Raw genomic sequence first — 14,002 nt, forward strand, 5'->3', positions numbered from 1 at the left:
TGCCCTGTATCAAATGCCTTAGATCTGTTGTCCATTACTGCAGAAGAGAGTTTCTGGCTTCTGGTCAGCTAGGAATCTAGAGTTGTAGCTTTCTAGAAGTGTGCCCTTTCACCCTGTCAAAAATAACACTGCAGCCAAGAATGCAGGCTTTGTAAGAGAGGAAGACAGAATACATCACAGTGATTTTTTTTTTTTTTTTTTTTTTTTTTTTTTTTTTTTCCTCTCCACTCTACCATAGGTGAAATGGGCTCTCCTGGAGATTAGAGGGTTCTGGGTTGTGCTGCTTAATTTTAATCTGTACAAGTATTTCACGGAACACTTTAAATGGAAAATGTTAAGATCTCTAGAGGCAGTTTTCTCTGCACTACAGTCACATTCCCTCTTGTGTTTCCTGTGGTCCCATGTGTCTTCTATTGCTGTTACCAGACACATGTTTTTGTGTTTGAGTGAGAGAGAATCTGCCATTAGTGTCTCCATTTGCTAGACAAAAGAGATGTGCTGGTCTGAGAAACCTCATACTAGCCTTGCGTGGAAAAAGACACTACTTGACTTCAGCCTGTGTTTGTGATTTATAGCCACTAGGATCTGAATGGTCACTCTGCACTATTTCAATTCCTGTTGTACAGATTACGTTGTGATCGTCTTCATTCTGAAATAACACTCAGTACTGACTGACTTACAGGACAGCCTGGTAATGTGTGCGGTTTTAACTTAAAGATAATTGTTGCACTATTTGCCTTGGTGATGCTGGTATTTTGATATAAGTATCCCCTGGATATCTTCTAATCCATGTAGAAGCAAAATCCTTAAACTTGGCATTATTATTCTGCCAAATGCAACAAGAAATTTCCTCTTGCTTCTCCAGCATCCTCTCTGTGGTAGATCACTGGGAGTTTAGGAGGAGCACAGAGAGCCCGGATCTCTTTATTGCTGCTTAAAGATATTTTTTTCCTGCAGTATTTCTTACTGCTTTGTTGTTGCTATAAGCACAACCATGGCTTTGTTGGACTCCGTTCGCCCTGCAGATCTGTTTCTGAAAGTTTTTGCAGTTATCTGTCTCTCTAGGGCTGAATCTTTCCCAGAAAGATGACAAGCAATATTTTGGAGATGCCAGTTGGAATTGGCTACAGAAACTTGAAGCAAAAAGCAACATTTGCTTGCTGGAAATTTATCATTCTCCTCCCTGTGAATTCCCTGTGAAAGCTATGAGTTCACATTTTTTTGCCTCTATTAATGGATTTTGGGTGTTCTAAGATCTTAGAAGTCATGATGGAAATTTTTAGATGCATCCCCATAAATGGTCTAATAGAACAAGCACAAACTGTTGGGTGCTAGTGGTGCTGTGTATCTTTTTTATATCTTTGATATGTGGATGCACTCATCAAGTTGGTGTTTAAAGAACAGGTGGTGTAAAGTCTGTACTAGTGGACTTGAACAGAATTGTTTAACTCCAGCATTTACTGGTTTGTTGCAATTGCAAAGAAAGAATAAATAGCAGGGTCCTCCAAATTCAGAATGCAAGGAAAATAAACTAAAGAACAGTGTCTTTGATTGTAGGATGTATTCAACAGCTGAGTCCTTGATATTAGTGATAACTGAGTGCAACATTCAAATTCTTATTCATTTAAGAGGGACAGCTTATCAGGTTAGGCAAAATAAGTGCCAGGACAAGGCAAAACCTTTAAATGCGGACGAGATAACTGACTGCCAGTACTTCTGTACAGGTGCATTGATCTTATCTGATACTACGTTATATATACTGGTAACTGGCTTAGTCATGAAGAAAATGCTTATGGTTGCAAACTTGAAGACCACAAATGTTCCTCTAGGCATTGGTCTAGGAGACTATCCTTTGGAAGATAAGGATGCTTTCAGAGGCAAGGCTGCAGTCACTATCCTCAAAAGTTGCCAGGCATCTCTTTTTCTTTTTAAAACTATGTATTTAACTTAAAGAAGAGAGCAACGATGTCTTTAGCTTCATAAAAGCATTTCAGATTGGTTTTGCAGTTGCGTCACAGATGATGTTAGAGCTTCCCAAGAAAACGCAAATCTCATCTGCCAGCCTCTAGCATATCTTCTGCTGTGCTATAACAGGAGCTTCCACCAGACAGTAGAAGAATGTCCTCTCTTCGTTTCTTCGGCCTATCTTCTTTCTGATCTCCCACTCCTCCATTTAGGTTTTCTTTTTACCCCAGGAAGTTTTGGAATCTGGTTGAGAAGATGATTGGCCAGTTATTCAGTGTGAGGTTTGTTTGTTTCATTTTCTGTGATGTTTTGGGAGGGTATATATGCATCTCTGCAGCATTCTGGAACTAAAGTCTTAAAGTGTCCTCAGCAGTCTGTCAACCTCTTTCTATCACTCTAAGCAGTAAGTCATGATTTCTCAAGTTAATCCCCTCCTCCCCCTTTTTTTAATCATTCACCTTTTGTTGTTTGGTAGCATAGTTAAGTACTTAGCATTACAGCCATTGGCCTTCCTACCTATAATTTCACCTTGAATAGTAGGGTCATCATGCAGTGGCAGATAAGGAGATAGATTTTTGGCTTACTAAAATGTTCTCCAGAATTCTTATGGGATAAATCGTCGTTTTTGAGTACTTCAGGAGTACTCAGATTAGGACTCTCTTTCTTAAACCAGATGGCTATTTTTGACTATTTCTCATTAAGAAGCTTTTGGATATTCCAAAATAAAACTGATTGCATTGCATGAAATAGACTTTTTTTTCCCAAGTAGTTTTGAGGGAATACTTCATTTAATTTAGATGTTTAGAATAACTTCCGTACAACTCGAGCAGCCAGTTTTTAAGTTTGTGGCTCTGCATGGACTGATAAACTCTTTCACAGCATCCGTTGAAAATAGAATTGGAGTGAACCTCCAGCAGTCATCCATTTTTAAAAAATATTCGCTAACATAAAGCAAATAAAATGTTTTAAAATTTTTGCAGGGAATAACTAAATGCTTTCATTTTTAGATTTTTTTTTTTTTGCTCACCTTGGAATACCATTATGTGTTCTCTTGTCTTTATTAAACCAATTATGGCACTTCACATGCGCTTTAGAATGGGACTGACAAGTAGGTAGGTCATTGAGTGTTGCCAGTTTCTCTTTTTACACTCCTGAAATTTTAACTCTGGTGACTTGTGTGACTTCAACACCAATAAATACGACAAAAAGATAAGTGGGAAACACAAAGTAATAGAGAAAGCCTGTCTAGTGGACACACAAGTTGCCATTTTAGTTTCTTACAACAAGTACACAGGTTAATAGTATTACAGCTGCTCTGAATGTAACTCTTCCGCTTGAGGACCATCTGCTTTACTGATGGAGCTTGGTTCATTAGGTATCTCAGCAATTCAAGTAAGGCATTCACTTCTATTAGTCACTACTGTGGTGTTTTTTGAGAATTTTTTTGCGTTAGTTATCTGAAATTGTTACTCAGAATATAACTTCAAAAATGATGTTTGATAAAACTGAATTCTTGCTGCTTCTTAGATTGCTCCACTCCTTGGGGAAGATCAGATTACTTGATGTTGGTAGCTGCTTTAATCCATTTCTGAAGTTTGAAGAATTTCTGACGGTTGGCATAGATATTGTTCCAGCTGTTGAGGTATGTAATGTTTGCTAAATTTAATATAAATTTGATTCTCAGATATTTTAGAATGCTTCAAAATGACTGTAAAAAATGTTTAATACTTAAGTATGCATCCTAAATATCTGTACTTTAATAGGAACTGTGGCCCTCCTACTACATCCTTTCCCATGAACAGGCTCTAAACTGTAGTTGTGTTTTGCTTAAAAATCTGATTTTTTTTTCAAGAATTATGCCTTTATAATGCAGTTGTGTATCTTAACATTGGAAAATTTTAGTAGCCACCTTTAATGGCATTTCAGGTGAGTCCTTGCATCCTGAAAGGCATAAATAAAAATTGAGTAGGCTTACGCTTAGGCATGAACTTCTCAGAAGTTGCATTTGCTGACAGAAGGAAATGATCAGTGACTGTACTTGGTGAGTTTTTCTGGTGAGTTTTAGAAACCAGAAGTGCATTGTAAGGGGGCTTTTCTGTTTATTGCTAGAAATATTATTGAACTTCTGCAATTGTGAGGCCAAATTTATCAGCAGTTTTGGGGTATATTGCTTCATTTTCTCTAGGTGATAAAGTTTTCAAATGCATTAATTCTGCTGCAATCATGTGTTCTTTCTGTCTTTTGCTCTTTCGTCAGTCCTAATAGCATTTATCAACCAAGCAAAATGACAAAGTGGAATCCAAATGAAAAGATACAGAAAGGAATACATTTCTGACAGAAAACAGAAAAAACTTTGACCATACCCATCTTGACCACTTACAGTTTAAAATCAGGCTCTATTAAAATCAGTGGCCTAAGGTAACTCTCTTTAGAAGTGGAGAGGTGAGAAGTGTATGAGTACAATAATACACTTAACTTGAAAGTAATGTTCTCTTACTTGCTGCAGTGTGGTTTACATGCTAAATGCATGGTATTTTGTTGTGGTTACCAGGTTTAGTCCACTAATGCCTAATTTATATTTTTGCGTATATGCTTAGAGATAATGAAAGATACTCTTGAAAAAAATCTGAGTCTGATAAATTGCCTTTTAGTGTCATCTAAAACACAAAGAAACTTTGAGTGGACTCCACCTTGCCTAATTTGAAGAATAGGCATCATGATTGCCTTCTACCACTTAAGAGGCTGTAGGACTTCTGCATAGGGCTGTTGGGCATGACACAGGATGTAAAGGAGACACATGCCACTGAAGTGGCAGCCTGTGGCATCTAAAATGGTAATACATGGCAAGTAAATTTCCAGCTAAGATACATAGATCATGGGTGTCTACATCTGGGGTTCTAAGTTCCAATTACAGTCAGTGGAGATCTATTAAAAATAATCAGTGAAACCTAAACGTCTGCTGCTTCACGGTAGGTGAGCTGTGTTCTGACCTCGTGGGCTGTATTGACTCGCTCTCCAGTGACTATAATGGCAGCCTAGGCACCTGAAGTTATATGAGCTGAATCTAACCATTAATTTTGGGGTATGCCTAGTTAATATTTTGCTACCTAATCTATCATGCTGCTTTCATAAGAAAATTACTTTTGTTCTCATGAAAATCAGTTTAAATGTACAGTGACCAAAACCATTACTGGATGAGTCCCAGAAAGGTTACTTCTGTGGATGTAGTGGAGGAACATGAGTAATCCATGCCAGACACCAGGAGAGGGAGTAGTCAGGTAGCTGCAATTTCTGTGTACTAACCAGTTCTTCAGGCTCTCTCCCAGTACAAGGGAACGATAAGATAATTGATTTCTTGTCATCTGACAATAGTTAGTACCATAGCTTGATGATAGGGAAGTCCCTGGAGTGCTACTGTACAGACCAATGTAGTTGCTGTAAGGCCTGTCTTGGGCTCACCAGCTTCTCTTACTTCCATTCTTTTGGAGACTTTGATGCGTTCAGGGCACCTTGAAACCTAGCTAGCAAGCGTTCTTGGAGTGACATGGAGTAGAGCTTGTGCACTCAAACACATCTGCTAGAAGCAGCTTAGGCTTGTCTCCAAAAACAGAATTAATAAGCCCTGATGTATTCAAGTTGACTCTACTTTGAGCTGCATCAGCACCATAACCTCCTGAATAAATTTATCTTTAGGCCAGCAGTTGCCTGGGCTGACTTACGGTTTCAGAATAACAGCCAGAGTGTTCTTATGGTAGTTAATGTCATCTTCTGACCTGAAAAATTGATCTGACGACTTAGTGGTAGAAGCTGAAAATAGAAGAACTGGTAAAATCTTCTGATTTAGCAGATCTTTTAGGTAAGATACCAAAATACTTTTTGAAACACATTGAAGCATAGAGGCTTCTTAGGAAGTCAGTTTCTTGAATAAAGTTGAATAGAGGGTTAAATAATTCCTTCTTTAATAAAAATAGATTAATCCACTTTCTGCATATGGAAACGCTTTGGATATAGCCTAAGTAGTTGAGTAAAATACTTCGGCTGATTTGAGGAATAAGAAGGATGTAATTGTGAAAAAACTAGGAAAGGAACTGAAATGTTAGTTATATAATAAAAGAATTAATGTCTTCAAAATGTTTAGAATCTTTGTTTCATATAGAGAGAATGTAAACTGTAGAGATAAGAAAATGGAAATTTATTTCCATTAAAAGGTTTTGTGTTTTGAAGGGGAGGGGAACTGCACCAAGAAAAGATTAGTATTCTGTAGGCATTATTCACTCATTTTCAGTGTCTTTGGTGTAAGGTACACTGAGGGAAATGTGCAGTATTAGAAATGAGCAGGAGGGAAACTGAGACTGGGGTAAACAGAACAGGTTTCTTCTTGACCCAGTTTTTTTTGCTGGCTATTCCTTCAAACATTCTGCTTGTAACACAGATATTCCAGAGTACAATTAGCAGTGGTTATTTTCTTAGAGAAGTTTAATTTGTCTACATGAAAAAAAAAAAAAAAAAAAAAAAGACGGCAAACTTGTAATGCAGGGAGAATCTCCACTTTGGGAAAATCCAAATACAATTTCATACTGCTGCAAAACATGCTGAATATGCAGCAGATGTTGTATTGGAGTAAATATAGTCTGAGACAAAAGAGGCAGGAAGGGTACTAGAATTAAAAATTAGAATATACAAGTAGGATTGTATTCTTAAATGTCAGTGGATGCACTGAAATACGACTGCTGTTTCAGTGTGTAGGAGGACTTTAACATCAGTTCAAGACTTGTATATCTAAAGTATAGTAGCAATTTCCAGTTTAGCAGCATTTTTGTCCTAAAACTGCCTGCAGAGTTCAGATTCTACTCAAAACATACTTTAGTCCCGAAATTGTCTTTAACATTATTTCTACATAACTGTTTTATGAGTATTTTTCCATTGTTTAGAAAGACTTGCAGTCTAAATTGTTTTTTCAACTGTATATGTATAACCTCTAACTTTTTAAGCTTTGCATCTAAGTAAAATTAGCATGTTACTCTGAACAATTATTCTTCAAAGCATTTCTTTCTTTTAAAACTTAGTAGAGGATATAATGAAATTACTACTGTTAATTTCCTGTTCTAAGTATTACAAGGAAGCAGAATATAGCCCTGCAGGTATAATGGTTGCAATTAAAATTTCTTGATTATAGCCACATAATGCAAGTCTCTTTCTTGATTTTTGCATATTGGAGGCCAAGATTAGAGCTACTGAAAAATAAATCACAGATCTTTTTTTTAACGTTAATAACTTTTTCTAATTCACTGCATAGTCTCAGAAGAGAATGTGATTTTATATAAAGAGAAATAACTTTTTCTACTTGGAAACAATTTTGTGTATCGGTTGCTTTATGAATACCTTTACAATAGTGTTCTAGTGATCTTTTTTGAGTATTGTTTCATAAAACATGCTATAAATATTTTTGTGGTATGAAAATGCAGCAGATCTAATTCCAGCTTTCAGATGGGCTCCACAGAATGTTTTGTGTCTGCTTTCATGTTCACTTACCTGTTTAGAGTGTCTGTCATTCACTGCACATTCTCTAGGCATTAATAGCAATTTTTGTTGCTATCATGTCAAAACCTGTATCTTAATACCTTTTTTTACGAAAGAAGTCAGTCCCAGGTTTTGATGAATGTGAAGTGTCAAAACTTAAATGTAGTGAATAGCATACTATTATTCTTATTTTTTGAATGCTCTGTGATTAAGGATGTTAAGAACTTGTTCTTCTGTATGTTGCTTTGTGGTGCCATTGCCCATCTTTGACAGCTTGAGCGCACAAATGATCAACAGATGAATTTATAGCCCTTGCCTTACTTTGATAATTGCCCAAATGTGTACTGCTACACTTTGCATTTACAGCAAGGTTAAAACATGGACCTGCATCACTGCTGCAAAGCAGTTAGTGTACTGTAACTTTCTAATGTATATTGTCTTGCCGTAGCTGCTTTGTTCTGTACCAGTAAAGAATGACACTTTTTTTTCAAGTGACCAAAGTACTAAGTTTCTTGGATTCTTTTTGAAGAACTGGTGGAAATACTGAGGTATCAAATTTAGTTTCTAATTACTAATTTCAGGTTTATAAAAACCTACGAAAGGCTTCCAGCATCTGGAGAAACAAAAGCAATGTAGGCGTATCTGAGTTCTTCTTAAATCACTTGTGAGAGAGTTGATTTGATACTTTGTTCTATTTACGCTAAATTTGTTGGGGGGTTTTGTTTGTTTGTTTGTTTGTTTAAATTAACAGTTCTCGGCTATCAAATTTCTAGTATACTATTGCACATCTAAAATTTTGCTTTGCAACTGTAAAAGCTAGCAAGATGTGTTTAATTGTTATTTTAGATTGTTTGATTTAATAGCAAGAGGAATGTTCAGCAGGCTTGACACTTCCTCAAGGGAATGGAGAGGTTGTCATTGATTCTTCTGTGGATTTGGATTGAATTTGCTCTTTAAACTAAACTTGATGTTTGTTTGGTTTTCTGTTTTTCTTATTCCACCAGAGCGTATACAAATGTGACTTCTTAAATCTTCAAATCCAGCAACCTCTCCAACTGGCACAAGATGCTATAGATGCCTTTCTTAAGCAACTGAAAAATCCCATTGATTCTCTACCTGGAGAACTGTTTCATGTTGTCGTTTTCTCGCTGCTCCTTTCTTACTTTCCATCACCCTACCAACGATGGATATGCTGCAAGAAGGCACATGAACTTCTCGTATTAAATGGCTTATTGCTTGTAATAACTCCTGATTCATCTCATCAGAATCGCCGGGCTATGATGATGAAAAGCTGGAAAATTGCCATAGAGTCCTTGGGTTTTAAACGCTTCAAGTATTCCAAGTTTTCTCACATGCACCTGATGGCATTTAGGAAAACTTCCCTGCAAACAACAAGTGACTTGGTTAGCAGGAACTACCCAGGAATGTTGTATATCCCACAGGATTTCAACAGTATAGAGGATGAGGAGTATTCCAACACTTCCTGCTATGTTCGATCGGATACAGAAGATGAACAGCTAGCTTATGGTTTTATGGAGCTACCAGATGCTCCTTACGACTCAGACTCTGGAGAAAGCCAGTCTAGTTCAATTCCTTTCTATGAGCTAGAAGATCCTATATTGCTTCTAAGTTAATGTAGTCATTGAAATGCCCTTTCAGTCAAACCTCTTGCTTAACTAATTTTGCTATACTAACATGGGCTCAACACACAAAAATGGTTTGCATAAAGAAAATGCAAAGGTTTACAGAGTTTGCTATTTTTTTCTACTTTTGAATTTTAAAATTTATTCTTGTATGAAAGTGAAAAATACAAGTTTTATGCAAATGACTCATGTCATAGCATAAATTGCTGTTACTTTCTTTAGATTTGTATCACTAATTTTTTTTCCAGAAAGGTACCATTCTTTTCTTTAGTGCTGTGAAGTGTGAATTCTATTTAATTTGCTAAATGTTGTTTCAATATTTTAACTCAATGTGGTTGAGCTTAAGGCACTGGAGTTGGTGGGCTTCTGAGAAGTATATGTAGGAAGAAATAATTTGCACTTTAATTAAATGTGCAGATAGGTTAAGACACTTGGTTACACATGTCCCTTCTTAATTACGGAACAAAACTTTCTTCCCAAAATTTGTTTCACTCTGGTTAAGCCTGGGCTGAAGAAACTATAATGCTTGCACATTTGATTTTGTTTATTGCAGCCCTCTCGAGATAACACCAAATCGAGATAACACCAAAACACTGGAATACATTCATCCATAGTTATACATACTGTATAATTTCACTGCATATATAGTAGTTAGACATGAGATTTCCGAAGAGGTTATTCCCCCCCAGAGGACTATGGTACGTCTAGACAATTATGTTTCAATTCAAAGCTGGAACATGGTTTTGCAATTTTATGAGTGTACAAGCACTGACATGTATCAGTATTTCCCCAGTGATGGTGTTCTGTATTCTCGTCAAACTGTGTTTTTTGGGGGACAGGGTGGGTTTTGTCATGTTTTAAAGTAAATTATTTATGCATTTTAACAACTTTTTCTTTAATTGTTCTTATTTGTAGACCTCCCAGGTTATACGGTAACTACAGACCGATTTTGTAAAAAGGAACATAATTACAGAAGTTTTTCAAAGATACACATATTTGCACAAAGCTGTGTATTCAGACCACACAAATGAAATTAACATACACTATTTGTTTGCTTATTTGGACCCCAAAACCTTCTGTTTAGTTAAATAAAAACTCCATAGCTGTCTGAAATCTGGTCTGCACTGTAAGGAGATGGAACAGAAGTGTTTTACATCTATTAAGTTTTTTAATTTGTGTAATAAATTTGTGAGGTTTTGCAGGAAAAAACAATTCTGTTCAGTGGTAAAAATAGAAGATTCAGTATTTAGCTTAGATTTCCCTCCGTTTAAAAATAATGTCCAGGATTTTCAGATTTGAATGTTAGGCTGTTAAATCTGTATGAAAGTGCCTAATAATAAATGAACTAGGTGCCACATCATGGTTTTAAGACTGACTTCAGCAAAATGGTAGAAAATACTAATACATAAGTTTCATAGTGGTTGTGATGAAATACACCTTACACCATATTAAGCTACCATCTTATATCTATAATACAGAAGTTACCAGATAAACTGAAGTGGTAGTGTGGATTTTACAGTGCTTGCTACAAAAATGAAACTTAGTCCTTCCATTGAAGTTTTGCACTGAAAGTGTCACGGTTTGACCTACCTGTTTTTCTTTTATACTGTTTCCTACAAAGAGCCATCCCGCATTGGTCCAGCTTACACTCAAACATGATCTGGACTGCAATGCTTTATTCTTTAACATAAGCTTTTTGTGTCTCTTTCCTTACATTTAAGGCATCCCCTAATACCTGATTCAAATTTGTTATTCAATCTGAATGATACAGTTATATACAAACTAAACAATTACATTCTGATGTGAAAAAAAAAAAATTAAGTTTAGACATACAAGTATCATGGTCGACTTTAATTATTTTACAGAGAGTATTTCTCTAATGAAATACACAATGGCTTCAAAATTGGCTGTAAGTCAGTATTTGCATCTAATGCTTTACCCCTTCACTTTCACTAAAATGTTTGTCATTCAAAGCCTTTCTTCTTCCCAGTTAACCACTGACTCCAGCAGTGCTCATGTTAAAGCTAAAATATTGGTGCTATAAATTCAGCTGTTTATGGAAACTTAATCTGTGCATACTTCAAAGTGTACCTAACATTTTAACTGATACTCCTTTAAAAAAAAAAGAAGTTATATACCAGCTAACATATATGTTGGCATTGGTTAATGTAAATTGGTTTGTGATTCATACAAAAAAGCAATTCAGACCAAGATTTATCCCCTAAAAATAGTTTAAAATATTAACATGTAAAATATAAGCCTTTTTGGCAGGTTGGTGACACCATTGTTTTTGTGGTTTAGGGACCTGTGATTCATAACAGCTTGGGTTTTGGCTTTTTTGTTTGGTTGGTTTTTTGTTTTTGTTTTTACAAGGGACAGTAGATTGTGGTGGATGAGGAAAGTGGGATTTACAGAAATACTTATACCTCCCTGAACAATAAAGTGGTGATACCAGGAGTTGTTGGATATTTGGCTTTGGTGCAAGAAGAATGTTTCTAGGTTATGAAATATACGAATATTACGACTGTGCAAGAGATCTCTCGTTCTTAAGGTGCTGGAGAGGAGAGGGAAGAAAATGTGTATTCACGTTTCTGTTGTCTTTATGTCACTACTTTTTGTGAACAAAGCACATTTATTAAAAAAAAAAACACTTGAAAACCTTTTTAAAAATTGTTTCTTTGGGGTGGAGATGTTGTCCTTTTTTCTTCCTGTACAATCAGTTTATGCTGAAATCCAGTGAAACCAATGCATAGTTATTTTCTTTATTGTCAGAAAATAGTTCTGTTGGGTTTATTTTATAAACAACTGAATTATAGTAAAGATGTTAAACTTGGTACTTCAGTTTCAGCTTCTACATCTTGGTTGTGGTCTTTGCTTTATGGAAGGGTTTTTGGAGTTCCTCCAGTTGATCCCGTATCATGTTTCTTTGCCTGCCCGCTCAGGATGTGACCATTTTCTAAGGCAGTTCCTCTCTTCTTTCTCTAGATGTTCTTAATTTCTCCTCTACCTCCCTGAAATATCTTTGTAGCACCCATTGTACGCTGGCTCTTTGAGGTCATTGCTGTGTTTTTCTACGTGGTCATTTTGAGTACTGGAGGTGTTGGGAAAAGGATGGCAGTGGGAAAAGAAACCCAAAGAACTGAAAGTGCAAGGCTCCTACTCAGATCCAGATTCTAAGAAAATTAGATTTCAGCAGAACTGAAGTATGTCCTTAGCACTGCATAGCCTAGCTGGTATATTCTGGTCTCTTACCTGACAGTGAAGATCAGAAAATGTGATTTCACAGCTGTTCTCAGTATTGCTTCCCGCAGAACCCCTCTGTCCTTTTCTGCTTCAGGGAGACTTGCTGACTTGCTTTAAAAGTGTGATCATTCTAAGTCTTTTTTAATTGTATCTCCATCAGTCAGCAGCGTATCTTTGATTCCTTGCAGTTGGGATATATTCAGGTTTTCTGCTCCTTTTTCCTTGTTTCCTCAATTTTCCTCAATTCATTGTTTTGTACCTGTAGAATAGCAGGAAGATTTTTTTTTTTAGGCGACTTGCATTTCACAAACTTGCACAGAAGCTTAGTTGGTTTTTACCTTTTTAAGTAAAACATTCTGAAAGAAGTTCAATGAATAGTTGCTTAAAGAGTACTCCTATATCACAGTTGGACAGATACAGTACCAACTAAGTGTCCATGATGCTGGTAAGGCATCTGAAGCAGGTGAGATTTACTAAGAAACTGAGCTTTCTGCTGTTCTGCTTGTTAAAGGAAAACCTCTTTAGGGTTTGGTTTTGTTTTGTTTTAACCCATGTAACTTTTAGGCCTGTTGGCTGGTTTTATTTAAAATTTGAAGAGGGGTAAGGATGGTGGGGATGACTGAGGTTCTTGTGAATCAGTTGTCTGAATAATTGAGGCAGGAAAGACAGACGGCCAAGGTTTAGACGTTTGCGTACCCAGTTGCCACCCGTCAGCACTAGCGACTGGGGCGACGAAGGGGCTGGTTGCGGCGACGGGATGACAGGAACACAGGACGTAGCTCCCTCTTGCAGCCCGGAGAGCGCCTGGGCAGCGGCTGCCTGAACTTCATTCAGACTTGGCGCTACCCTCCTTTTGCCCAAGTGAAGCGGCCGTTACGATCCAGAACCTTCCCGCTCTCGCCCACCTGCCTGCAAGGGCCGATTCAAAACCCGCGTTTCCAAGGCGAAGCGCTGTCGAACACGCACGGCGAGGAAGCGTGCCTTCTGTAGAACGTGAGGGTGGTTTGGGAACCCGGGGCCGGTCCGGGACAGGGCTCCTGCTACCCAGGCGCGGGAGAGGCTGGACGGGGTTCGGCCTGTCTCGCAGCCCCGACCCGAACGCGGCTTTCCCTCTTCTGCGTCCTAGGCGCCAGCTGACCGTGTTGACGGGTTTGGGTGTTTTTTCCCCCGTGTTCTTCCAGCCTCTTAACCTTGCGGGGTTTTTTTCACTCTTGCTTATCGCACCTGGATGCTACCGCGTCCCCTGAGAGGGAGGCGGCTGCGGGGCCGGAGGCTGCCGCCGGGAACGCGGTTACGACCCCGCTCTGCCCCGCCGGCGCAGCCCCCCTTCCACCGACCGGCTCCTCGCCCGGGCCCGGGCGAGCGGGGCTCCGGCGGCGGCGTTTGAGCCTCGGCGCGGCCCGTAGGCGGGACTCCTCACTCGGCCTCAACATGGCGGCGGCGCTGCGCGGGGGGCGGGAAGTTTCCGGGACGCCTGTTGAGGTGAGTGGGGGCCGGGGCCGCGGCCGCCTCCCGCGGGGGGCGGTGGGGGGGCACGGGGGGCTCCGGCCGGCCTTGCCCCGGCGCTGCGTGCCGTGCAGCAGGGCCCCCCTCACCGCGGCGAGGCGGGGGCGAGGGGAGCCGGGCGGCCT

At 38.6% G+C, this 14,002-nt stretch overlaps 2 protein-coding genes across 2 annotated transcripts in view; both read left to right on the top strand.

Annotated features, from left to right (window-relative positions):
- The window catches only part of BMT2 (base methyltransferase of 25S rRNA 2 homolog), a 37,635-nt gene extending 25,845 nt beyond the window's left edge, over positions 1-11,790 (top strand). The window contains exons 4-5 of the mRNA XM_030015399.2: positions 3,493-3,607; positions 8,490-11,790. Of these exons, the coding sequence (XP_029871259.1) occupies positions 3,493-3,607; positions 8,490-9,119 (745 nt within the window). The 3' untranslated portion in view covers positions 9,120-11,790. The remainder of the gene's footprint in view (positions 1-3,492; positions 3,608-8,489) is intronic.
- A 1,934-nt stretch (positions 11,791-13,724) lies between these two features.
- The window catches only part of TMEM168 (transmembrane protein 168), a 28,718-nt gene continuing 28,440 nt past the window's right edge, over positions 13,725-14,002 (top strand). The window contains exon 1 of the mRNA XM_030015234.2: positions 13,725-13,853. The gene's annotated coding sequence lies outside the window, so the exon portion shown is untranslated. The remainder of the gene's footprint in view (positions 13,854-14,002) is intronic.

Source organism: Aquila chrysaetos, chromosome 5 (genome assembly GCF_900496995.4).
Source record: "Aquila chrysaetos chrysaetos chromosome 5, bAquChr1.4, whole genome shotgun sequence".
Lineage (NCBI taxonomy): Eukaryota > Metazoa > Chordata > Aves > Accipitriformes > Accipitridae > Aquila > Aquila chrysaetos.